The sequence below is a fragment of the Aplidium turbinatum genome, chromosome 6 (genome assembly GCF_918807975.1).
Source record: "Aplidium turbinatum chromosome 6, kaAplTurb1.1, whole genome shotgun sequence".
In the NCBI taxonomy this organism is placed as follows: Eukaryota; Metazoa; Chordata; class Ascidiacea; order Aplousobranchia; family Polyclinidae; genus Aplidium; species Aplidium turbinatum.
In genome coordinates, this window is record NC_137477.1 from 4,674,079 (window position 1) to 4,701,708 (window position 27,630).

A 27,630-nucleotide genomic window follows, 5' to 3' on the forward strand; every position below is an offset into this window, starting at 1 on the left:
TTCGCAGTCGGCCATTCCTCAACCTGAGATTATTCTATTGTTGGTTGGTTTGGTTTTGAATCTTTATCCTCGGACTGACAAAGCCTTGATTGGTTATTCCTGGTAGTTTCGCATACTTGTAGAGGCTCTTCAGTCTTCACGCAGGGCCGGTTACCGAGATTGGAAGAGTGAAGTTTTCCGATCGTTGAGTGTTGTTGCCAGGGAATTATTCCATTCACTACGTGCCGCTGAATGGAAAGCAGTCGTAAAATGCGTTGCTCAATTGTTTATTAAACTATCAGTCGTTGCAAGGCAAGACAATAGAAAAGCACTCGATATTTTCACCTAGTTGTGGTACGTTGCTTTGCGCAGACTAAAGTTAACCAATTTTCACGCTTTGGCAAAAAAGCAAGATAATTTAGAATCCTACGCAAAATATAGATTTCTCAGTATCGTATCCAATGGCATTGAAAAATTAACGTTGATTTTCTGAGGGGGTCCCGGTGGAAAAAAGATTGAAAACCCCTGGTCTAAAGAATGGAAAGTAGTGGAGTCCATCCCTCCGCAGTGAGCCACAGTTACTTACCAACGCTTCTTCCTTTTCCCATCCCTTTGATTCAAACTAAATATCGACTGGGGGGGAAAAGCAAGGATGAGCCATTGACCCTATTAGTGGGTTCACTTGCCTCTCCAGTCCATGCACTTCATGGGATTGACTTGCCAATAAAACATGCCAAACGCAATCCGGCAGTCGAGCCGTTACCAGGGTGTGGCCGTTGGTGTGCATTACCAACTACGAGGAGCCATAAGTGAGACTTAGGATTTCAGTGGAAACCTCTCCACCCACATCAGGGATGTGCGACTGGTAGAAACAGAGGTGCTACCTCTCATGAAATCCCATACACCAAAAATACATTAAAACTATTTCAATAGTTTCTTGCGTTCTTCTAGTGGCTGCACACTAGACGACCAAAAGATGATGAAAATGATAGACAGCTTTATTCCCGACGTTTCGTCAGTCAGCACGACTGACTTCATTAACGGCGCTAAAACAAGTAAAAACTACCTGTTTAGCAGCAAAATGGCGCACCACAGAAATATAATCTTGAAATGAAGAAATTCAAAGAATACAAAATTTAAAAACGCACAAAATTGTCGCTCAATTTCAATGACAACGCAACTGATACGTAAAAAAAACACAGCCTTATCTAACCAGTAAATCTGTTAACTACTCAACAGACGTTGAATTCATGTGAATAGAAGATGAAAAAATGGAGCTCAGCGAATGTGGCGAAAAGTAAAGTTAAGTTGACGAATGGGACGTAAATGAACGAGAATAAGGAGTGAAAACATTTGGTTCAGTAACAGCGTTGAAGTGAGTTGTGAAATAGACACGAAAAATATTTTTTGTGAAAAAATGTTGGCAATGAAAGAGGTACCGTACAAGAAAAAAGAATGGGGGTATCCCTTTAACACGTAATCGAAAGAAATAGGATCGAGCATCACAGCCGATACAATCAGTGGGGATTTTGTGCTTTGATAGACGTGTCAACATCCCTGTATGTAGTAAATCATTTTTTACAGTTTAACGTTTGCGTTTTGTCGCTTGTACCTTTTTCCAGACCACTGCGATGCTATGGCAAGTGATATTGTTTGTTTGCTTTGATGTTTGCTTGATTGCTTGATTGTTTGTTTGCTTTGATATAAGGTGAACGAAAACAATAAGAAAATCACGTATTTGAACACACTTCAGTCACGGTGAAAAAATTTATAAATTGCAGATTATTGTGGGCAATCAGATAGATTTCAACCAATAAGGCAGAGAGTTCTCAAGACAAACGAGTGGACTGATACAACTTCATGTGGGCTTGGTCGCAAAATATCAGTTTACGGTATCGACATAGTGCTGTCTATGATGCAATTAGTTAATTGATAACTTTAACTGTTAAATAGGTTCACAGAAATATAAATTCAGAGTATTCACCAGCAAAGGTGAAGATATGATAATAATTACTTAAATATAAGCAACTTGATTCTACTTTCAATACGATGCTCACGAAGAGGTTTTTCTAAGAGAAACTTCTCATATCTGGAATATCGGGCTTACTTGTTGTTTTCTGTATAAAACTAGGATTGTCACATAAAAACCAGTAATGAAATCCTGCAACAGTATTGCCAAACCCCGCCAAATGAAATTTTACAAGTGCTTCGAAAATTTCCCAGCCGCAATTCGTTTCACCAGCGCTATTTAATCGCAATTGAGTGTGTTCCGCCCACATCAAAGTGATCTCAAAAAGTTCTTTACTGTCAAGACCCAGATTTCCAGACCAAGGCTCTTCCAAGATCCTCAAACTTTTCCAAATTTTATTGTGCCCAACGATTTTCATAATTTGGGGACAGTTTTCCGTATCTGGCAACACTGTTACACGATCTTTTTCCATTTCTCGTCCACATGCTACCGTACGTGCAAAATAAGTGGTAGGATGTCAGTTAACAATGTAGTTACGCACAATAAATATGATTTCTTGTCGACATACTGGGCAATTTTTACCGCGTTTTTTCAGACGTTTCGCGCACCGGAAGCAACAGAACTGATGCGACGTCTTGCCGTGAATGATTGCGGCATCATTAGGATTGTTCCGGCATATGTTGCAGAGGCCAGGCCCTCCAGAAGAGTCATTGGAACTGCTGGTCAAGGAAAAGGAACCAGACATCTGGGAATCCACGCTCGTCTCTGGCTGATCTAAGTGCATCTTTTTCGCTTCCGTTCCCATTGATGCATCAGTCGATTTATCATCTAACTTGTGTTTTTGGGGGGACATGAATGAGGGTAAACTTGGGGTGATAGTTGATTGAGTGCTGCACTCGCTTGGAGGGGCGTGGTCACTTTTTTTTCCATCCGGGATATCGAGGCCCTGGTTGACACTGTCCATGGCCGTGGACGTACAAGGGTCGGTAAAGCTACGATGTAGATCGGTCTCGTTCTGCTTGACCCAACCTTTCCTCATCTTCCAGCACCGTTCGCAATAACCAACAGTGGGAGGGTTCTTTATTCGGCATTCACTGCACTTCCAGTACTCCTGAGTATGTAGAAATAAAAATTTATTGCAGCCCCTTTTTGGTCGCATCCAGACAGACATATTCAATATTCATGGTGCCAGCGAAGTTTGTGATTGCGGGCGGGAAAGCAAATAGTTTAACCTTCGTGTTTACTTCACAACATGACAATAAGTGCATCTTATGGCTCTTTAGTTCTCCTTTTAACCGGATACGACTTCAGTATTTTTCAGACCGTGCTACAATTTCTTCAAATGCATATCTTGAAATGTAAAATACAAACGCAGCATAATCGTTTTATAAAACTTCAAAGTTTTGTAAAAGTGTAATCACAAAAGTATTCGACACAGCCAAAGCGGTGGGGTGACGCAGAAGATAAGACGTTGGCTTTCCAATGATTATGCAAACCTAGTTCGGCACCTGGCCTAAGCTGATTGTTAATAAACACCGTTCACCTCTACCTAAGATGTAAAAATTGGGTGGGCGTGGTTGCTAAAGGAAGGGCGCGGCAGCTGAGAGAAAGGAGCTGGCCACAATACTCTCGTTAGTGCCGATGGCTGAGTGTAATGAAAACCTTCTCATTCCCCGATGCTCAGTAACCTAGTATAGGACCACCTTCACCTTACCTCTAAAGCTATGTCGGAATCAATGCTGAAGTCAGTAGTAATATCATCGTCGTCGTCGTCATCATCATCATCAAATTGTTGAAACTGCTGCAGGCTTTCGATTTCGGACTATATGAAAAAAAAACTATGTGAATAACTAGGTAGTCAGCGTAATGTTTCAGGCTTCGAAGCCATTTTACTTTGTTTATTTGCTAATAATCTTTCCAGACAGCAAATCAGTTGCTTTTACGTCAGTGGACGTTGAATCAATGTGAAAAACGACTCATTTGCTGTCTGAGTTATCTTTCGACTAAATAAGCGATCACAATTTTAAACAATGAGCGTTTTCAATTGCTGCTCTAATACAACCCTCGCATTCTGCACCCATTAACAGGTAGAATATACAAAGAACACTTCTATCTTAAAATAAAAATACATTTTCTTTGTAACTCTGTTCCAAAAAACGAACTTCAAGACATGAAATTGCTAAAGCCTTATCCAGTTGGTTTATAGCAAGCAAAGATAAATCACAGATCGAATCTTATAAAAACCACTACAGGAAATTACAAGACAAAGTTTCCAATAGTTTAACCAGTAACTTTTCTTCGTTGGTAAAGTAGCCTGGTACGTACAGCAGTGGTGTCTTCGTCGTCTGAAGTCACTGGCTCTGTTGCGTTAGAGTCGGACTCACTGACGGGTTCGTACTCCTCATGGAAGTAGTCCCGGTCATCGTGGTCACTATCCTCATACTCCGTGTCCCTTACACCAACCGTGTCGCGGTCCTGCAATGGAAGTCATGCGTTAGCGTGAAGGTCTGAAAATCGTGTCCCGGACACAAGTTTGACGTTTAGACTTTCTATTTAGGGTCGTGAAAATTTCTACACAATCTTAAAAAACAAGCATGCTTTGGTAGGGTGTTGAACCCATAACTTTTGCTGGAAAGCTGCTTTTTCTGAAAACTAACTGACTCGAATGAAAAGATATTGGTTTATGGCACATAACTTTAATCAGTTTCGTTTTAGAAAATCACTGCACAAGGCCAGGAATGTATAAGATTTTACACTGGACAAAATCTCAACATACAGCATAACTGTCTTTTCCGGTTGTCTGGCTTTGGTTGGCATCACTTTTATTACGTTTGACATAATACCACCACGGTAATTCCGCTCCACTGCTACTTTCCCCCTCCTAAAACAAATTAAGGGTTGTTTTAAATTGCAGTACTATCAAACAAGATACTTGTTGTAGTAACCCAGACAGCAAATCAATGTGAAAAAAAGGTTGATTTACTGTCTGGGAATAAGCTATTGTGGGTTAAGGTTAAGTTACAACTATTATCACGTGATATGACACAAGTCAACAAAATACAAGCGTTTTAATCGACATTCTCAGTAAAAAGTATGAAGACTATTCACAAGAATTTTATTTAAAGTCTGATTTGACGAAAAATCGAACCAGAAGTTAACACCGAACACAGTGGCATGGTGCAAATAAACAAACTTGTGAAGTGAAGATGTAAAAAAATAAAAATGCAATTTAATGTATACAGTTTGCCTGGTGTTTTTTGTTCAGCTAAATACAAAGTATGGCGGAAAGAGCAGACGACACGGTTATTCCTAAACAAAACTTTTGCGTTGTGTACCTTCGGCTCAAGTTGGTTCACCTTAACTTCTCTTGGCGTTGCCTCACGCAAACAAGGGTACAAATATCTCCACAAGTTTCTGGAGATAGAAAACACAAAATAAAGCATAAAGTTTTTGCTTTTTTTAGGTTTTTATTTGTTTTTTCTTAAGATTATGTTAAAATGGCAATAATTAACCTTTGAACAGCTGGTGTTGCAAACGGGATTCAACAATCAACAAGGTTGCTGCTGCTAAACTCGGGATGTATATTTCTTTTCAACTTTAATCATCATGTTTGAAAATTGGTTACTTCAGTTTGCAGATTGCTAGGAAATAGGTGAAGTCTTACTTGAAGTCACTGACAATGAACTCATCAACTTGGAAAACCTCGCCTAGTAAGTCATCCTTGCACCGGATGATTCGCTTATTGACGGGATCGTATAACTTCTTTTTTTCAATATACTTCCCAAGAAAAGCAACTACCTAAAAAGGATATTACAGTTATTGTACACGATTGTATAAAATTTATTTTCTCATTTTCAAAAGAAAAAAAATGACTAAATGATAATACCAGTAAGATAGATCAAAAGTAATTGTGCTCAGAAATGGCCTTTGATAAATTTATTTGAATTTACAACATTCCAATGAAATGGCAACAGTTTCACTACACCAACTTCTTCTTCAATTGCCTTGCCTGAACCAGGCATCGACGGCCTCAGGTAAATAACTAGACCAAATATTATATGTTGCATGGACGATTGTTTCTGTCTTGTCATTAAATTGTTTCAGAGGAGTTTGTTCTTGTCTGCAAGGTGCCCGCTTTTCAAAAATTTTACCAGTGAAACAGGGATGCTCCAGTTTTTGCTTTCTTATTACACTACGCCAACAGCCAACACCCAATTTAAAAATACAGAATTAAATTGCGAAGCATTACTTCCATAAGCAGCAGGCCTCTAAGCTTCTGGCAGTTATCGTGGGCATGGCCATCGAGAAGCCGTTACGGTAACATGGCCTCCGAAACTAACTGTGTCGGTAGGCCATGTTTGGTAACCGGCTTCCATAAACCAACATTTGTTCAGTTAAATATATATGTCTGTCAATCTGATACGCCAGATGTCTGCAGACGTTGAATCAATGTAAAAATGACGGATTCTGCTGTTTGGGCAAATACAACTGTTTACGTTTTTCTTACCTGAGTGAACGCAAAAACACGATATCAATTAATGAAATTTTAAAAACATGAATCTTTTTATTTTCGCTGCTGGGCGCGAGAATTTGGCCGCTGAAAAGAAGCTCTGGTAGGCTATGCTTGGTTGCAAGAAAAATAAAGGACATTAGAGGCCTGAGCAGTATGGCATATAAAACATAAAAAACACAATGTTATTATATATATTATTTTATGGTAATTACATTATAAACTCAAACTTGACTAACAAACTTATTCCTTGGTTGTTTGAAACAATTTTCATCACTATTATTAAATTCCACAAACCTGGGAGGCAGTAAACAACTGCCCAGTTGCTCCACCTATTTGCAGCACAGCTAAAAGCTTTGGAGTCGTGTCAAAAAATGCTTGCGATGATGAAGATGCCTAAAACAAAAAATATGTTTATTTTGTACACTTCAAAACTTGGTGTCCTGTAAATTGAAATAACATTGTGACAACAACCTTCAGAGTAAAACAAAGATGACAAGCATATCTCTTAAGTAAAATATTTAAAGGGCTGTTTTTGAACTAGTAGATATTGAGGCAATGATACTACCTTGTACTTGTAAACACATTATATCTAGTGCTTTGAGTTTGTTCAATACATCATACAAGTCAAGATGAGAATAAATCTGTTTGAAGAGGACCTTTAACTAATGGTTAACTGTGTCTTCTGAAGTACTGCATTCATACAAAAAGCCAGAGGCAGTATAGTTAAAGCCTCATTTCTGGACAGAGCGCTTGCAATCAGCAACACTGAGGTTTTATCATTTTGGTTTGTTATCAGGTTGAAGTCACTCTTTTGGGTTAATGAATAACTCTGGTTTAGAAAATGGATCAAGCATTTTCTGCCAAGATCTAACAAGCCCCATGACCTAAGTGATTGATTCAATCATGGAGCGCAATAATTTTAAATTTAAGGAAGCCATGCTCTGGAGCATTGTTGTTATCCAGTACGAGGATTCAAATTAAAGTAGCGCAGTAAAAGAAAGTGGTCAAATCTTATGGCGGCATAAGTATTGTTGTTACATGCAAAATATCTTATTAACCATGCTTGCAGTTGCGTCGATGACAGATTTTCATTGCAACATTCATGACTGCCATGCAGTATATTTGTGAGTTTTAATAAAGCGATGAATGATGTTTTGCTTATTTTGCAAGCTACGGTACTGTAATTGATACATGACAAAAGCAGTTTGAAATCAATTTTCCTTTTTAAGAGTGAATTAATAGAAAACACATGTATAGTGCTATGTACCATATCTACTGGTTTATTGAAAAATAGAAAGTGGCTATTTTTCCACACTTAATGCTATGGTTACAATCAGGTGTTGCCAGAGTTAGGATTAAAGTTAGGAAGGGTTAAGGTAAGGGTTAGAGTTAGGAATAAGATTAAGATTGCCCAGGACTAAAAAAATTTCCAAAATACAAGTTTTTGTTTTCAACAGCTTTAAATTTTTCTCAAATCAGGGCAGAATTCCTTATCTGGCAACACTATTGAGGCCATTATAACACTATATAGTGTAAATATAGCCACAGCCTAAAAAATAAAATTAAGCTACTGTCATAAAAAAATAAAATTAACTTACCATTATCTTTCTTAAAGCAAGAGGCTAATTTCTTGTATAATCCTACCTTCTACAATCGTCCTAGATTAAATACTGAACAAAATTTTGTAAACGTCTATCAATCATCAAGCTATCTATGAACTACAAGGAACAACATCACTTGAAAGTGATATTATGGATAGAATTCAATTATTTTTTATCCCTAGGACTAGTAATCCTTAGATGCTATAATAGCAGATTCCACCACTGTATTATATATATTATGTATAATAGATATGACAAAAATAATAAACAAAACTAAAACAGTCACAGACATCATAAAAGTTACCGGTAAGTGACCGAGCAACTACAAAATATTCACAATATTATACAGTTATAAGAATGACCTAGGTTTGCTGACACTACAACATGAGTAGGGACATATGGTCACTTACGGTAACACTTGATGCCATATCAACATCTCGAGAACCTGGCTTTAGGCTAGGCCAAGCATACAATGGAAGGCATACCAGTTGGAGCAGTATTTTTTTCTCTAAATAAGTCATTCTTATCCTAATACTTTTTATTCCTCTTGAAAGAATTTGTCAATAAAATTAAACTCTGCTACAGAATAAAGCCACAACACAACAAGCCGAATCCACATCAAATGATCAAAGAACAGAACAACATTATCTTGATGCACTTAGCAAGGCCAATCGAGATTCCAGATATTTTTTACATTTCCAGCCGAATTGCCATCAAAAAGTAGCTAACCATCCATAATTTGAAACAACTCCAAAAACAGTTGAAAGTTTTTGCTTGAAAGGGGAGAATTACAGTAGTTTTGTGACATTTGATTTGAAATAAAACGAAATTAATCAGCACGAAGCCCGCGGCAGGCAAAATTTTCCGCGACTACGAAACAAAATTCGCTAAACTCCGTAGAAAATCGTGGAACTGGCAACTCTGATCTGAACCAAGGGCAAGTCCAAACCAAACACGAAAGTTGTCAGATAAAACCTTTGCTTCTACCCACTAAAATTTTTCTAAAGTTTATCACACCTATTTCAATACTTTTTCTTCCTCTTGAAGTGATGTACCAATGATATTTAACATTTTAACGCAAAATCAAAGGCACGCACACTTAGTCCAGTGATACCACATCAAAGAACAACGTCAAACCAAGATGCACATTGCACAATGCGTTGAATGCACACAGAAAAAAATTGAAGGGCAAGTCCAGACTTGAAGCATAAAGAGCTGCCAGATGAAAACTTTATTCCTTGCCAGGTGTGGCCGAAAACTTTTAGTTTTCGAAACAAATACCAGTTAGTTAGCAGCAGTGGCGTAGCCAAGGGGGGGGTTTTGGGGGTTAAAAACACCCCCTTTGGCACGCCTGTGACGTCATGATATTGAGAATGATGCTTTCAGTCTCTATGTCTCTAAAACAAAGTTTGCCTAATTTTAAACGAAACTGCATTAAAAGAGCGTGTTTTGCCAATACCAAACATTCAAATAATTCAGCCAACAATTAGCAACAAGAAAACATAGAAACTTAGCTTTATTTCCAAAAAATGCCCAAGAAAACATGATCTTATCATTTTGCCATGCCACCGGACAGCACCATTTTACAGGAATATTTATACCCACATTTTGTTTGAAAATGCTCTCAGAATGCACCAAATTCAAAGTAATTTTTTAAAATTTTCTGGGGGAGGCCCCCCAGACCCCCGGTCGCTGGGTGTCGCTTTTTGCGAAAACGCCGTCGAGCTTCGCCCGCCGGCCGTCAAAACCCCCCCCCTTTCACAATTCCTGGCTACGATACTGGTTAGCAGGGGTTTTAGGTTTTTTTCTTTAAATGTTTATTATCCCCAGATGACAGCAGAAACCGCTGCTGGCGTAACTATGATTCGATGACACAGAGATAATGCAATGAGTCTCAAGGAATTTCTTTATTTGTGAATTCGAATTGCATAATTTAGAACACCAATTTTTGAACTACTGGTAGCGTTTTTTAGTGTAGAATGAATAGTGTTTTGAATTTGGAAATAAGAATTATGTGTTATCTCATGGCAAAACATGTTTGTGTGGAGGTATTGTTCCAGACGGTTGTTCGCCTGGTCAAACGTCATATAAAAACCGTTCAAGTCTACTGAATATTACGTCATGGAAATTCCTAAAACATGAGCCAAAATTGCGCCATCGTTCGTAAGACCTGTTTCAGTTGAAACCTGTTTAAACATGAAATGTTGCGTCGCGCTAACTGCTGACGTGCCTTTGAGTTATCACAAATTTTTCTGATTCATTCTTGAAGTTGTTTGTTGGAAGTCGGTCGCACATTTAACTGGTTTATTTAGTGCTTGCTAGCTGGACAAATTCTCCGTCTTTTATCCAAGTAATCTGTATCGTAGTGACAGTTTTTTAGAGGTGTAAGGCATTGCATCTCGATTTCGATAGCCGCGGGCTAATTTTACAGGAATACACTTATTGAATAGACGTTTCAAGAAGTGTTTCTTTCTCGGACGATACATACAGACGAACGGATTCGGGAATCTTATGTTACAATTTTCCCACGAAGAGATTATGGTTTACCGCTGTGATCAGGTATATCCAGGTATATAAAGCACTTTCAGATTAAAAAAAAAAGGCAAGTAGCCTAATTAAGTTACGTAATTTAAAGTGTAAACGTGAAAAATTAATTATGTGATCTACCTTTTTTTAGACCTCTGCTATGTTTGTCATATATTGTATTGTTTTCGTTGTGATGGTCAGAAATAAAAACAAACTGAAAGTGTTGATTATTGCAAATTACTCGGCCGACATTTCTGAATTAGCCCCCCCCCCTATTTTTTTTCTGAGTGCGCTAAAAAGGACTGACGAGGAAATAGTATCCAAGTTGAGCAATAGTCTAAGAAAACAACTGAAAACGGTTGATTCAGCCTGTGAATGAGAACTACTACGCAAAAGCTAATTTAATGTTCATTTGTGAAAATCATTCTGCTGCAAAATCGTTTATTTTCATTCCCAGCAGTTATTAGGGTCATTACAGGCGTTGCTGAGCAACAGTTCATTTCACAGCTAGCAAAACCACTTAAGCTTATATTACTTCAAACATCAGCAGACGTTGAATCAATATAGAGAAATCAAAGGTTTGCTAGCCGAGGTAGTGAGGAAAACAGAGAGACAATCGACTGCAGTAGCGCACCCAGAAAAAAAATTAGGGGGGCTAATTCAGAAATGTAGGCCGAGTGATTTGCGACAATAGTGACAGTAGGCCAATGCCCATCCCTTTGATTAATATTTAAAGGCACTCACGGCCCACAACCCACCGGTTGCCGATACCAGGATTCGTTCTCTCAATCAGATTACAAGTTGGCTTGCTAGTTTGTTTTATTTGTTTTCGTCATTGATTCGTATCGCCAAGTTGTATCTTTTTTGTGAGTCGTGCAAGGCCTGGTGCGTTGCGCTTGAAATGGTTTTGCCCGTGGTAGGATTTCTTTGTGGGGTTTTCTTTGCCTGCCTTGCTCTTCTTTGCTATGAGCTAAACGCATCAAGACGTGTTCCCCTCACGACCATCAGCACTCTTGATAACGCACCATGGCCGATCTTCATAGCAACTGTCCATACAAATCTTAAATATAGCCTATCAGCTAAAGCTATTTGGGCTAATAAAGCTATAGCCTAAATATAAGTTGTTTATTTTTTTTTGTAACAGTTTTTTTTTTATTTTCTCTTTAGGCTACATCTTAAATTTTTCTGAAGGTGTTGCGACGGTGCCAAATTTCTCAACTCAATAACTCACTTCGGTCACAAGCACGTTTTAACGTCCGCGTTTTGTCGCTTCTACTCTTTTCTCGACATTTGCTATGTTGACGTGTATTGTTTTTGATATGATGGCCAGAAATAAAAAATAACTGAACTGGCTTAGTGAAGACCATGCTACTAGCACCATCAGCATCCTCCTTCCTACGTCCACTCTCGCAATCTTCTATAGATCTCGACTTTTTCGTCATGTAGGCTATGACAAAATAGAATTATCTTTCCGTTTGCCAGCACAAATAAGTGCAAAAACAACAACTAGCACGAAAACAGTTTGAAACAAAACACTAATTTTGTAAACAGTAAATTTGATGTGGACATTTTTCCTACTCACAAAACATTCAAAATTAGTTCGTATTTTCAATTCAAGTCCCAGACGCCTTCGACTCTCTGCTCAAATGTCGTAGGCTAGCCTATACAGTTTTAGGCCTACACCACTAGAGTACGGGAGCATCTGCACTTTAGGGAATTAACCCTAGCTGTAGCGATACGGGGTTTAATGAGGCCGTCCCACTCTAGTAGTGAAATATTTCTCAAAAGGAAATATGCTAGAAATGTGAAATTTCTTGACTTTTAGTTTTTATTCTTTGCGAATTTTTTAAACCTATAGCCTACTGGTCATTTTTTACCTTCCTGCCCTTCACAATAAGCATTTCGTCTCAGGTGGCTAGACATTTTTGTGCAATGCTAGATATAGGCTACATAATTTAATGTAAATGCAATATGAATGTTACTGCAATTACTTTAAAATGTAAAAAGGCCCAAAAATGCCTTATATTTATGAGCAAAAGTAACTTTTTGTTTAGCATTACTTTATGTTATAAGTTAATTCAAAACTTTCAATTTTGAAGCTACTTTTGGGAAAGTAAAATAAAAATCGACTTTCTGACGTCTTTTTATCTCAAACAATTTATTTCAATAAATTTGTTGGGTAAAAATTTAATTTCTGTACGCACAATACACATTGCTATTATCTTGTAAAATATTTTGGCTTTGTGATTTTCATAGCTCCCGTTATTAGCGATTAATTAGCCCGGGGCTAAGATAGCCCGTGACGTGCTAACCGAGTACGAAAACAGCTTGTATTAAGATAGGGGTGAAGAAAGGTGCTATCAAAGACCATACCATGGAGTGGTCTTTTTGCACAGATCAAAATTCTCTGCTGACTCATTTAAAATTTTACACAAAGGCAAGTCCCAATTTGACACCAAAATTCAGGAAGCACTGTTAAAGCTACAACCCAAACAAACAATTATTTGCTGGAGGCGCGTGTAATCTCCTCAACATTTACTTGATGTAGCCTATCACGTTTCCTGTGGTGCACATTTTTTGTAGTTATTTATGTTGTTGCCTTTTCCTAACGTAAATTTACCTTAAAGAAGTTGAAATTTGTTGCATTTTTTAATTAACTTATTTTTAGATTCCAGATGAGGCTGAAGTTAAACTGAAAACGTTCGACTGTTAAAATTATTTGTAAATATATCGTTATAATGCTCAGCCCTGTTGTATTGTTGTGTCTTATTTACATCTAACCTGTAAGCAAAAGGTATAACTTAAATGGAGAACATACAAAAACTTCATTTTTTGTGGCTGGTTTGGGGGAGGCTTAGCCCCATGCTGGGTGCGCTACTGATCGACTAACAGAACAAAGAAAACTGGGGGAACCAAGCACTATGAAAAAATGTTTAATAAAATGAAAAAAGTGGCTTTCAAAACAATTTGTTAGCAATAAGCAAAGGATGATAACTAGACGTTTTTTTAATGTTTTCCTTGCTACATATTAAGTGACTGAAACACATTTAAAAACTGGCTAAAAGACAACGAGCTTCAAGTGTGAACACGCAAAGCGAAACTGCTACTACCGACTGAAACCACTTTTATTGGAAGGCTGCTTTGATACCCATAATTTATCATCCGTTCAGTCGGTTTCTTCTCTCGGTCTCTCAATAAACATTTTCCCTCCACAGCTCTCAATTCCTTACCTCTTTCAACTCTTCCGTGCCCATCCCGCTGTCACTCGTCACCGTGTCGAGTTATCTCGTTTTGGAACGACTCTTTTCCTCCTCTGACCAAACCAAGCATGATATTTTATTCACTACAACTTTCTAATGGTCGACTGAAGCTAACAATATCAACATTACGAAATTAAAGCCGACCCGCTAACAAATTTTGCTATCAACGAATCAATGTAGGCGCGTGTAGCTTCATCCGGGAAATGAACAACGCTGGAATAGTTGTGAATGCTATTGGTCCCGCTGCCATAAAGCCTGTAGCCAACAAATACAGTAGACGTTGAAATTGTTTGAAACGTACTAACGTAGCAATATTTGCGAGGCTTAACAAACATTCTCTGGAAAACACTAGGCCTATCTGGAAAATAAACAGTTTAAACACATTTTCAAAATCATCGTCAAGTTCTTCTAAACAACATCAGAATTGAGCTCTGATTGAACCTCGCGTCAGTTGTCCAAAGCGGTATTTTATATTTTAATTCGTACGTACATTGAATTCTAACAGTAGCCAAGTTACAAGACATACTCAATGCAAAAACACAAGATATTGTTTTATAAGTAACTTCAAAGATCAGGTAGCGTTGATTTTAAAGCAGTAATGATCACCAAACGTCGCCTTTTCAACATGTAACAACTATAAACGATGCAAAAAGTGGCAACAATTAGTAAACACGAAAATATCTCCTCCCTGGTTACCCTAACCAGCAAACCAGTCCTTTTTACGTTGAACCAGCGTCTGTAGAAGTTGAATCAATGCAAAAATGCCTAATAAGTTGGCTGGGTAATACATCAAGAAAGGTGGGGAACAAATACGAAAACATAATGCACCATAAAACAGGAATCAATTGGGGGAATACTTGCAGGCGGGTTGAGTGCATACCCGAGTGGTGAGAGCCTTGGTACAGCGCTCGAAAGAGCGCCGGTTCGACATCGCTCAAGAGCATGTGGTTAGAAAACTTAAATACCTACCAGAAGGTGGACACGAAGATCGGCTTCCTTGCCTCCCCGTCCACTTAATCCAAATCTTCAACCACCAGGCAATAGCCTAGATTTGGCAAAAAAAGAGAATATAGCCTATGCTTAAACGTTCGACCAGCCGAAGAACAAGGATAGTTTGGTTAAACAAATCAAGGCATATTGATCTGATCAGCATTGTGAATCTAAAACCGTTAATACATTTAATTTCACTTTCACAAGTTTTGTGGTGAGCTTTGGCTATACTGTATGTAGGCTACGAGATATAGAAAAGCAATCGAAAAGTTTCGGAAGTAGCTCAAAAACCTCTGATAAATTATGCTGTCGAAATTAGAGTTAAGCGTTTCCCTTGTATGAACCTAGCCAATAAATCAGTCCTTTTCCGCGTTGATACTGCTTTCGCAGAAGTTAAAATATTGTAAATAGGACTAATTTACTGGCCAATAAAAGACTCTAAAACACACAATTGTGTAAACAACGACACGGCAATATGCATTTCAACATAGCATTTGGGCGCACATCTAAACCCTAGATATTCGCTGTTTTCCGCATCAATATGATTACACTAATAACACGAGAAAAAGACATAAAAAACTAGCTAAAAAAGTATCAAGACATGTTTCATCCTGACTATTATTACAGAAACATTTACTTTACTGCCGTTTAAGAGCAAAACAAAATAACCATAATACAGTAGATGAAATATCATTGCCAACTTTTAAATGAAGAGTTGGTATGCAAAGTCTATTTTAATATCTTGCCTATCAAAAATGCTAGATAAATTGAAAAGCTGTTAGAAGTATGTAAGGCATGAAGTTGATTAAAACAAATCAGCTCCATGCTTTATTATTGTGATGAACAGCCTTGCAACTCGTTGAGGAATAGGTTTAAAGCGGTTTAAAGCAAAAAGGGAAGAAAATACCACGACGAAAAGTACGGAGAAACACCACGCCTGACGTGTCACAATGATTTATCGAACAAGTTGATGAAATGTTTTGACGAAACTACAAATCACATGTCACGTGAACAACGGACATGAAACCTGCTCAGGTATAGAATATCTGTTTTAGATGGGAAACTGCATCAGCCAAAGCTGCTGCAGATCAATTTCAAAAAGAATTCAAAACTTTGCACAAGAGTATACAATAAATCAGTTTGGTGTCATACAACAACAACATACAACATTACTTTTCAGAAAAATTAATATATTTTATATCAGTAGATTCATTTGATTGACAAATAAAACCTAACAACCAAAGGGCATTTAACATAATAACATGAACATAAACTAAAAATTATGATCGTTTTCGGCCATACTCATGTTAGCCCTTTTCAAGTAACCAACTAACTGATGTTCTTCATAAATTGAAATAACAAATCTGATCTACATACACTGAAGTATGGCCGAAAACGTTCGTAATTTTTACTTTATTTTCATGTTATTATGTTAAATGCCGTCTGGTTGTTAGGTTTTATTTGTCTATGGTTAAAACAAATAACCTCTCTACCAAAATTGTATCATTTGATTGAACAAAAAAAAAAGCAAAATCCGGAACTCGACAAGACATTTCGCGTTTGATGTTTTGATGAAGACTTGGAGCTTTAAACGTGTGGCCTTGATCTAAACTGGGACAAGCTTATTCAGCAAGATTATCATATTCTGGCAAAACGAAAATGCCAAATGTCTTGCAGATATCTGGACCGCACGAAACGAAAAACAATAATTTCTACAAATATTTTTTTAAATAAGTTAAAAGGAGGACGTCAAACAAAATGACAAGTTGAATGCCACTTCAAGGGTCTCACGTTATTGTCAAAATCGGTTTAAAATCAAATGAAAATGACAATCTTTTAACAACGTAAATTTTGAAACTGCAGGCAAAATTTATAAACTAGTAAATTTTGTTGAGATTATTTAACAGGTTAATTGTAAAAGTTCAAGTTTTTCCTGAAAATGCGAAGATTTTTTGATAGAAAAAGAAATATTAACCAAACCTTTGCAGAAGATTGTACACATACAAAACGTCAGGGAAAAGACGGAATTTCTACTAAATATATGGTTTGCATTCTCTGTTGCACAGAAGTATTTATTGGAGGCACTTGTAATTGTGACCGTCAACAAGAGCTAGGCATAGAGCATCTGTGACTCATAGGGATGACTTCTTTATTACATAATTGGAATAATACCAGACTTGGAAAAGAATGGACAAGTCTAAGCATACTTGCAAAACTCCACATATCCAAAACTGCATTGGAGCACTATTAGCGATGAAATATCCTGTTTTGAACACATCTCCACTTGTCCACATCAAAACCATTTGGACACTGGAACACAGTTAAATACATTAAATCGTATAATTAAGCCGAATTTCAATAACATAAACTCAGAGCATAAACTCAAATGCAATGGCAAGATATTTATTTGCACTAAGAAAAGTATCTTTGGAGACTTAGCTTCGTATGCGTATGGTTCAACAAGACAAAGTCTCTACCGAAGCTCTTTTGAGTGTTATAATCGTACAAATGTTTACAGTGCTCAGATATTGTTTTGTGTAATGTGACTTTCGTACTTTCCATAATAGTTGAATTGGGCTTGATGACTGCAATTCGCAGAATAAATGCACTCAAAGCTAAAAGTGGTACAATGTGACTTAGGGTACCTTTACTTATAGCTTAGTTAAGCAATTTCCCAATTACTTGATATGTTTAAGTAATTTGCTTTTAGAAGCAACATTACGTTTGATACTAAACGCAATCTTACACACGGACGACGGACGTGACTTGTCATACTGTTACTCATGTCATGTGTAATCATTGTGTGTATTGTATTTCGTTACTTGAGCCCGCCAATAGTTGTGACCAATACCTTCCAACTTGTTTTATCAAATCGCAAATCAATCGCAATACAACAACTGACTGGGCAATTCGAGTTTAAATATCACTTTGTTTTTCAATGCCAAAAAAACTTTTAAACAAATAAATGACTAAATTCAGTTTGGAAAACACTAATGGTATGATACGAATATATATCTCTGTACGAATCTATTAAATCGCAATTCTTCGAATACAACAAATGATCTGATGGGGCAATTCGAGTGAATTCGGTTAGGAAAACACCAATGGTATGGTACCATGACTGTATGGTACGAACTTGTTTCTCGTTTATTTAATACGTTAAAATTGCATAGACAATTTACATTGACTGCTGCACCGCATGAATTACATTAATCTTCAGAAGAGTCTTCAAGCACAATGTATTTACCTCATTCCTAAAGTGGATTTGTTTTGGTAATTCTTGTAAAACTGTGGTGCTCCTAGCATTGCTTCAGTGAACACTGCGAGAAAGCCAATTGTTTCTATATAGATAACGGAATCAAGTAATACATAAGTAAGATAACTTCCAACAGCTGCAAATAATGATACCGCTTGTAGGTAATCAGAAAAGCGATTCCATTTCCAGAAGTACCTTGTGTCAAAGTCTGAAAATTATAATACAATTCACAGTAATTGTTGCACTCAAAAATCTAAAACACATTTGACTTCATAATATGAGGCTAACCGCATTATTGCACAATAAAAAAAGATAACACATATAATATAACTAATTTTAACACAACTAGGTACCAAAATTAGATCACGTACTATAAAATATTCAATAATCTAAGATCATTCTAGTTTCGACTAGATATCCGGCGTCAACAGAACATTCAATATTTCATGTTTCATAGACTACTAGCCAAAAACATATGAATTCCTCGTTGCGTTGCTGGAGCTCATGCTGAGGGAAGTTGGACACTTCATTAACACACGAAAAGTAATGCACGAGCTCTCACCAATAAATGCTCTTCTTCTTGAGGTTAGCTCATGAATATTTTGAACCTTGACACACAAATTTAACATTCCAAGCATAGTGAGAATCATAACAATGCTCTGTAGAAGGAGGGGAAGCTCGAAACGTCTTCCAAACCTAAAATCAAAACAATTTTACTTTATGGTATTTGAAGTTATGACAAATAAACAATATAAACATAGGTGCACAATGCATTAATGGGTCAAATTGGATGATCAAAACTTAAATTGGGTGGACCAGAGCCTACTTTTTGTCTTCATCTTCAAGCGTAAAAGTCCAAAAGTGTGCAAGAAGTAAAAAATTAAGCTTTAATTTAGTTAATTAGCTTAAAAAATTATGCTAATTCTTTCAGGCCTCATAAAAGTAAAAAGTGCATACTGCATACTCTTCTGTATTGAGAAACATGTTTGATTGAGTGACATTGTCAAAGCACCAACTTTAAGTCCCCAAGTGAACGCATCAAATAGTTGATTTTCTGTTTATTAGATACACAGCTCAGACATAAAGCATCTTACATGAAACGCAAGCATTTTTCAAATTCCACTAATAAGCCAAGAACACTTGTGAATATATATGCACAATAAATATGCAATCTATATTATTACAAAACATAAAGAAAAATGAAGAAATTACACATCCGTTTTCTTCTGCTGCTTGCAAACTTACCAAAAAAATATTCTCAATAAATTGGCTACTAGAAGGACAAGACAAACATAGCTTGAAAATCCTTCGGCATTTTCAGTTCTTTTTATATCTCTGTATTGAGGTACGTAAGGAACAACGCCACCTAAAACCATTGCTCCTGATGATATCCATTTGACAGCAGAGCTGACGAACCGCATACCAGTGTCCCAATAATTGACAGATAGAGCCATGTTGTTTTTTTTGCAATATTTTAACTTATTATGTTGTAACAGCTATGTGGTTCATGTCAGACAACCATACACACATTCAACAAATGACAAAACAAGCAATGCGACAACAAAAATCTGAAAAAGCATAACATGTGTTAATAAAAAGGTAGGCCTGGCACTGTACAGCTGATCTTGTATCTACATCATGAGCATTATAAGGGGGCAAGTTTACACTTGTGGTAAGCAAAAAACTGAAATTGAATCTTGCATGAGACATTGGTAATTTCCGAAATAATTAAACAAAACAATGAATTATGTTGACAAAAGAGCACCGATGCAAATTTGTAGCAGATACTGGTTGCAATGGCAGATAATTGCGCCAAAAATAAACAACACAAGAAACTAAACTAGACTTGTAAACTACCTATATCAGATGTGTTGGTAATAGACATAAGCAACAAGGCTTTGCCATTCCTAACATTCACTTCTTCAAATTTCATGTTAAAAATGTCATACAACTCAGGTTTATCTGATTCGTATCTTTGATAAAAATAATTGCAGTATTGTTGGGGGTCAGGACATTCTGTTACAACCGACCTGTCACAAGACAAGTGACCACAGGAGATCTGTTGCTGAGATAAATCACTGCAGCCGATCTGTCATAGAGACAAATCATTGCAGGGTTCATCTCCCTGCGATACTAGGCTACTTGGAAAGAATTCTACTTTATCCCTGGAGCATATCTTGTCTTTTCAGAGACTTTTGTTTATCAATGCTTAATTCCTGTAACATTAACTAGGCACTTGCTGTGATGCAAACGTTATCTAACATGTACTTAAAACAACAAGCAGGTTGAAGAAATATTTTAAAAGCCAAGTAAGACGTGTTTAGCAGTACACATCATCTGGGCGAGCCCATCTGGGCAAGCCCATCTGGGCGAAACTCTCTTAGGCAACGACCAAAGTGGGCGACGGTAGGGAAAGTTTAGCTGTTTGGAACGGTGGTGACCTATATAATTTATCTAGTTGCTTTGCGGCGTCAGCCGCGTCACGGTATATCATGAGATTTATGTCGCATTTCAACAGCATTCGTATATGATATACCACCACTCCACCAGTGCAACTTGCAAGTATGGCATGGTTGCGCCAATGTTAAGCGAGAGCCACTAATGAACGGGTGTGCGCAGCTCTGTGGCTTCTATGGGTGTTATTTGTTCCTATTTTTAAAGATGAAATTAATGATTTTTAATTGCTTTTATGTACCCATTTTTTTTGAAATTTATTAGATTCTGAGGCCCATTGAATTATATCAAGTGACAATGCTGCCCATTATAATAAAAGGTTTGACATGCCTGGTCTAGACATTGCATGAAATATTTGCATAAGGAAAAAATAAAGTAGAATTGGCGTCAAGTAGTCTCATGATGGGATGTACCCTGCAGTGCGATATTGTTGCGACAGGTCAGATGCGACAGAATGTAGTGTACCCTAGTACTGAATGTCCCCAGAACAAGGTTGAATGAATGAGAACAATATGTGCAAAGAAATGCAAAATAATACCAACTGCTTCAGTTGCAGCAATTTTTATAGGCCTATTCACAATTCAATAGATAACTTAAAATAGCTTAGGATTATGCAGTGCAATGAGTGCATGCATTTCTTCAATTCCAGCAGGTCTGCTATCTTAACGGTACAATCTTTGGAAGTTGGTGTACAAGTTTCCACCCTGGTAATAAAGTATTCTGATATCATACATAGGAATTGACCAAACATATAAGCCATAGGGAAAGTACTTTACCTTTGCTGTACTGTACTGTTCACACACTTCAACCCATGTGAATTGGTCAATTCCTGTCTATGACATCATAGTATTTGTTACCAGGGCAAAGATTTGTACACCAGCTCTTCATCTTCTTATAAATGTTTTATGAATAACCAAAAAAACTTATTGTTTTTTAAAAAGATAAAATTTTAATATAGCAGCTGTTCATTTTCTTATCATAAATGCTTGTCAAATACTATTAACAGAATAGCATATAAAGTGAACATAATTGTTATTACTATTTTGACACTGAAGTAGACACTCAATCTGTGGCTGAAATGTCATTGGTTAGGATAAAAATTCACCAAAGCACCAGATATTCTAATAACTTTACTAGCATATTCTACATCTTGTATATCTTTTAATAAAACAGCAAAATTATTCAATCTTTCCATAGCCACATTTACTGCTTTTCTTGCTTTTTGTATAGCTGAAAATCCCTGCCTGGTAGTTGTGCTCAAATGTTTTTTATTAGTCTCCTTTTGAATTTTTAATACAAAACATTTAGCATTATTAACGTCTAGCAAAGTGTCTCCAAGATTCATTTTTTCCAAGATGTCACAATTTTCCAATGTCATTTCCTCTGACATCACTTTTGATATGTGGCAAATAGCACCCGATGTTGTAAACACAATTACCACTTTCAAATCCGCACCATGATTAACCGTGTTCACTATGTATGTTAGGGGTTTATTGCCTTCATTCTCTGGCCAAACCAGCAACTTTGCACAGACTGCATGGAGGCTATTGAGCCATGCTCCAACAATCCTTTCAACATCAGCATTTTGAAAGAGCTTGCTTAAAAATACATCCGGTAAATCTAATTTTATCCGCATTAATGTTAACATCAGTTGGTCTGCCAAAGAATTCGGACTTTGAGATTCAACGTGAGGGGCTACGAACCTAAGCAGCCATTTAAAAACATCATATGATGTGCATCCTGTTAGATATTCAGCCATTTTAGAATCTTTCTCCATTACATGATAGCTGAACTTATTTGCGGCAACAAGCTGGTGTAACTTTTGGTTTTCCGTTCGAAGCTTCTGCATGTGCTGCCATAAAAAACTATTCTGTTTTTCCAACATTTTCTTCACTTCATCACTAATTTCTATTGTTGACATTTTGGAAAAATGAGAAGTTTTGTTTATATATAAGTTTCACAGGTATTGTATGTCAGAGTCACAACAGATTAAACCAAACCTATCATCAATATCATGTTTAAATAGAAGATTAAGAAACATTGTTGCATGCATTTGTCTTATGATACTTTGCCAACAAACACAAAAATACTTGAATAAGATAATATCAGTTGGGTCTACAAATGGTTCAAATTTGGCTTTCAACAGATTTATGAGGCTTCTAGAGATGTACCGTATGTATAGGTGATTTTTTTAAACTCTTGCGTAAGTTGTGAGACTCCTTTTTGAGTTAATAAAATGCTAATAAAGATGTTAAAAACACTTTGATTGTAAAAATTGTTAACATTTGGTTTGATTAAAGAAAGCTTCTTTGGAAGCTTAAACCTACTAGTTTCTTACCTCATTGTAGTCTTAGGTTTGAAAGTCTGACAAAGTTTTTGTTTGCTAAAAAATGTTGTTGCTTGTACATTATTCCATCAGCCAGATGCTTGAATGCAGAATAATTTTTGAAGTGAATTGCTCAAGCGCACATATATGTCAAGAATTCAGCCAACTTTATTTTCTTACAGCTTTTCATGCAGAGTCGGAGATTGATTAAATCTTTATCCTCGGACTGGGAAAGCTGCTTGCAGACTTAATCCTGGCAGTTTTGCATACTATTACTTGTAAAGGCTTTGAATCACTGACACAGGCCTGGTCACCGAGATTGCTGTTTCCGATTGTTAAAGTCTTGTTGCTGGGAAGTATTCCATCCATTAGATGCCGCTGAATGAGCAGTCTTTAACGTGTGTTGCTCAAGTGCACACCCCGAGAGTCGCACTGCTTGATCAAGAAGCTTCTTAGTTCCAGAAGTCACACGCTAACCAACTGAGCTATCGGGACGGACCGACATTAAACAATTGCATTGGTAGGTAATCTTATTCAACCAAATAACAATCCACCCTTAAACAAGCAATTATGGACGGTCTTTCTTTCTCTGCACATTTACCTGCTTTAATGCAGAGCAGCGAAAGAACATGACAGTCATCTGCTTCCGGTGTTCTTGTCAGAATATACAATTTCGATAAAGAGGTTACTATTTTAAACCATAAACATTCATAACTTAGCAACAACAGTAACACTATAGCGAACGTTTTCGGCTAGTCATACAGCCCTTAAATTTTCTTTTAAAAATTATTTTAAAATATTTTGTTATAGGCTTGAAAAAGGCTGTATGACCAGCCGAAAACGTTCGCTTATTGTTTTATATTTTTGTTTTTATAATGATAAATGTAATGTAGTTGTTGAGTTATGTCTGTTTATCAGATAGTTTGGCCTCAGGCTTCGCCCAGCGATGCATATGAACAACGACTGCTCACTTTGTGATTAACAAACAAACATGAACTTTAGCAAATAAGTGAATCCAAGTAGGCCTATGCTTTTTGTATTGACTTTGGTCATTGTTAATGTTGCTCCGATTTCTTTATCTCAAAAATAAATTGATGATAAATTTGATTTAGTTGGTTAGCGCGTCACTTCTGGAACGAAGAAGCTTCAAGATCAAGTGGCACTGGTTCGACTCTCGGGGTGTGCGCTTAAGCAACGCATGTTAAGCCTTCAGGACTGCTCTCCATTCAGCGGTATCTAATGGATGGAATAATTCCCGGCAGCATGACTTCAACAATCAGAAACTTCACTCTGTCAATCTCAATGACAGGGTTGCCAACTTTTGAAAATGTTTCCAGCCCAAACTAATCACGGAACCAGCCCAATCTCCAATATGCTTCAAACTTTCAAAATATTTTTGACAGACTCAATTCAATCATATATATATAGGCTACTGATGTCTAACATATCTAGATCTTATAATTTTACGCTGAATTTTGCATTTATCTGCAAAAAAAGAACAATCAATGTGTAAAAATTGAAATAATTACATTGCAAACAAAATAAGAAATATGTAACTTTACTAAACACAGGTCAGCACCGCAAGTACAGTAGGCTAACGGCACGTGATTGATTTCAAGTAATGGGTAGTACCAAATTTAAGTCATAAGTGGAGTAGACAACCGGTAACAGACATTGCCGTCGGCTGAAGCGTGGGTCAGGTGTACGTCGAAAGGCGTACACCGATGCATAGCGCTCAAGTCCGCTTTCCCGCATGGCAGGATAAAGATATCCCATTGCGATTGCAGCCTTTTAAGAGTTAAGTGAGACTACCCGTGACAACACCGAGAATCGAACCCAGGTCAATGGAGTGAGGTGCCACTCCACTAACCGCTACTCCATTCCTTGCCCATTGCGATTGCAGCCTTTTAAGAGTTAAGTGAGACTACCCTTGACAACACCAAGAATCGAATCCAGGTCGGTGGAGTGAGGTGCCACTCCACTCCTTGCCCATTGCAATTGCCGCCTTTTAAGAGTTAAGTGAGACTACCGGTGACAACACCGAGAATCGAACCCAGGTCGATGGAGTGAGGTGCCACTCCACCAACCGCTACGCCACTCTTTTCCCATTGCGATTGCAGCCTTTTAAGAGTTAAGTGAGACTACCCGTGACAACACCGAGATTCGAACCCAGGTCGGTGGAGTGAGGTGCTACTCCACTAACTGCCACGCCACTCCTTGCCCATTGCGATTGCAGCCTTTTAAGAGTTAAGTGAGACTACACGTGACAACACCGAGAATCGAACCCAGGTCGGTGGAGTGAGGTGCCACTCCACTAACCGCTACGCCACTCCTTGCCCATTGCGATTGCAGCCTTTTAAGAGTTAAGTGAGACTACCGTGACAACACCGAGAATCGAACCCGGGTCGGTGGAGTAAGGTGCCAATCCACTAACCGCTACGCCACTCTTTGTCCATTGCGATTGCAGCCTTTTAAGAGTTAAGTGAGACTACCCGTGACAACACCAAGAATCGAACCCAGGTCGGTGGAGTGAGGTGCCACTCCACTAACCGCTACTCCACTCCTTGCCCATTGCGATTGCAGCCTTTTAAGAGTTAAGTGAAACTACCCGTGACCAGAGATGGGCAAGATCACCAGTATTGGTGATCTTGAAGATCAAGATCAAGATCACCAAGAATAGGTGATCTTGAAGATCAAGATCAAGATCACCAAACTACGTGATCTTGAAGATCAAGATCAAGATCGTGATCTTGAAGATCAAGATCACTTTCAAGATCACTTTTTGTGTACTTGAAAAAAATGAAGTTTTTGATCAATGATGTTGCAAAAAATAATTACTATAAGCAACCTGGGTAAAGGTATATAATTGGTATTGCTAACTTTTACTTTTAACTACTCGATCGCTGGCCTAAAAATTGTACTAAGTTAGTAACTGTTGCTATTAGGCCTATCAATTGTTGACGTAGTTTGCGTAGAATCGCAGCGTCACACCCAAGGCCGAGGTTAATTACAGCAGTACTGAAAAAGTCGCAAAATTTGCAATTAGTTTTATACTTTTTATTTATAATAAATAAATAAAAATAATCATTGAACTGCATCATTTTTTTACCAAATTTTTGTCTGAATCATGTGGGAGTTTTTATACGTGTTACTAAGTACTCTTAACTTTCACTGTATTATGTTAAAGTTTATTGCACCATTTATCCACCTGGCAACGTTGATACTGTTGTCTGCTATCAAAAAAGTTCAGAGGTTTGCGGTCAGACAAACCGCTTCATACTCAGACCCTAAACAAGTCTTGGTCTGGTTGATTTGCTGCAATAAACCACTTTACATGACTAAAATCGGCTGAATTCTAAATTTTTTAACACCGCTATTCTAGACTTTTGAAACATCTAAAACTGGATCAAAGAAAGCAAACATTTCTTTAAAATTTACACATGGAAATTGTGAACAAAGTTAAATCATATTTATTATACATCAACATAAAGTAGTACACGGAAGATGACTTCTTTATTATGACCAACACAAAAAACTTTTTCAAATTTGAAATGGCAACACTGACCAGATCAGATGGAGACTTTAAACCGTCTTTTGTTGGACACATATCACATTAACAGTGGCTTAATGGTAGTAGTTGCCACTAATTACTTTGTAGCCTACAGTACGAGTTCTAAAAAAATGCCTCTATCTAGTAAGTAAACTTCAATTTTAAAGTGATCTTGATCTTATTGTTCTTCAAGATCAAGATCACCAAAAAAAAAGTGATCTTGAAGATCAAGATCAAGATCTTGATCTTCAAGATCACGCCCATCTCTGCCCGTGACAGCACCGAGATTCGAACCCAGGTCGGTGGAGTGAGGTGCTACTCCACTAACTGCTACGCCACTCCTTGCCCATTGCGATTGCAGCCTTTTAAGAGTTAAGTGAGACTACCCTTGACAACACCAAGAATCGAACCCAGGTCGGTGGAGTGAGGTGCCACTCCACTAACTGCTACGCCACTCCTTGCCCATTGCGATTGCAGCCTTTTAAGAGTTAAGTGAGACTACCCGCGACAACACCGAGAATCGAACCCAGGTCGGTGGAGTAAGGTGCCAGTCCACTAACCGCTACGCCACTCTTTGCCCATTGCGATTGCAGCCTTTTAAGAGTTAAGTGCGAGACTATCGTGACAACACCGAGAATCGAACCCAGGTCGGTGGAGTGAGGTGCCACTCCACTAACCGCTACGCCACTCCTTGCCCATTGCGATTGCAGGCTTTTAGGAGTTAAGTGAGACTACCGGTGACAACACCGAGAATCGAACCCAGGTCGGTGGAGTGAGGTGCCACTCCACTAACCGCTACGCCACTCCTTGCACATTGCGATTGCAGCCTTTTAAGAGCAAAGTGAGACTACCCGTGACAACACCGAGAATCGAACCCAGGTCGGTGGAGTGAGGTGCCACTCCACTAACCGCTACGCCACTCCTTGCCCATTGCGATTGCAGCCTTTTAAGAGTTAAGTGAGACTACCGTGACAACACCGAGAATCGAACCCAGGTCGGTGGAGTGAGGTGCCACTCCACTAACCGCTACTTGCACATTGCGATTGCAGCCTTTTAAGAGTTAAGTGAGACTACCCGTGACAACACCGAGATTCGAACCCAGGTCGGTGGAGTGAGGTGCTACTCCACTAACTGCTACGCCACTCCTTGCCCATTGCGAGTGCAGCCTTTTAAGAGTTAAGTGAGATTACCCGTGACAACACCGAG

At 37.9% G+C, this 27,630-nt stretch overlaps 3 protein-coding genes across 3 annotated transcripts; all 3 read right to left on the bottom strand.

Moving 5' to 3' along the window:
- Positions 1 to 959: 959 nt before the first annotated feature.
- On the bottom strand, positions 960 to 8,180 carry LOC145771898 (E3 ubiquitin-protein ligase Mdm2-like). Its single transcript, XM_082583654.1, has 8 exons — positions 8,060 to 8,180; positions 6,756 to 6,854; positions 5,613 to 5,746; positions 5,284 to 5,362; positions 4,725 to 4,829; positions 4,274 to 4,423; positions 3,663 to 3,770; positions 960 to 3,059 (listed from the first exon to the last, which is right to left on the bottom strand). The coding sequence occupies exons 1-8, from the start codon at positions 8,060 to 8,062 to the stop codon at positions 2,466 to 2,468; spliced, it is 1,272 nt and encodes a 423-aa protein (XP_082439780.1). The 5' UTR covers positions 8,063 to 8,180; the 3' UTR covers positions 960 to 2,465.
- Positions 8,181 to 13,917: 5,737 nt separating this feature from the next.
- Positions 13,918 to 19,658, bottom strand: LOC145771820 (solute carrier family 66 member 2-like). Its single transcript, XM_082583552.1, has 4 exons — positions 19,340 to 19,658; positions 18,657 to 18,790; positions 18,086 to 18,302; positions 13,918 to 17,148 (listed from the first exon to the last, which is right to left on the bottom strand). The coding sequence occupies exons 1-4, from the start codon at positions 19,546 to 19,548 to the stop codon at positions 16,971 to 16,973; spliced, it is 738 nt and encodes a 245-aa protein (XP_082439678.1). The 5' UTR covers positions 19,549 to 19,658; the 3' UTR covers positions 13,918 to 16,970.
- Positions 19,659 to 19,661: 3 nt separating this feature from the next.
- Positions 19,662 to 22,604, bottom strand: LOC145771819 (uncharacterized). Its single transcript, XM_082583551.1, has one exon. It carries the CDS (start codon positions 22,467 to 22,469, stop codon positions 21,630 to 21,632), a length of 840 nt encoding a protein of 279 aa, XP_082439677.1. The 5' UTR covers positions 22,470 to 22,604; the 3' UTR covers positions 19,662 to 21,629.
- Positions 22,605 to 27,630: the final 5,026 nt, after the last annotated feature.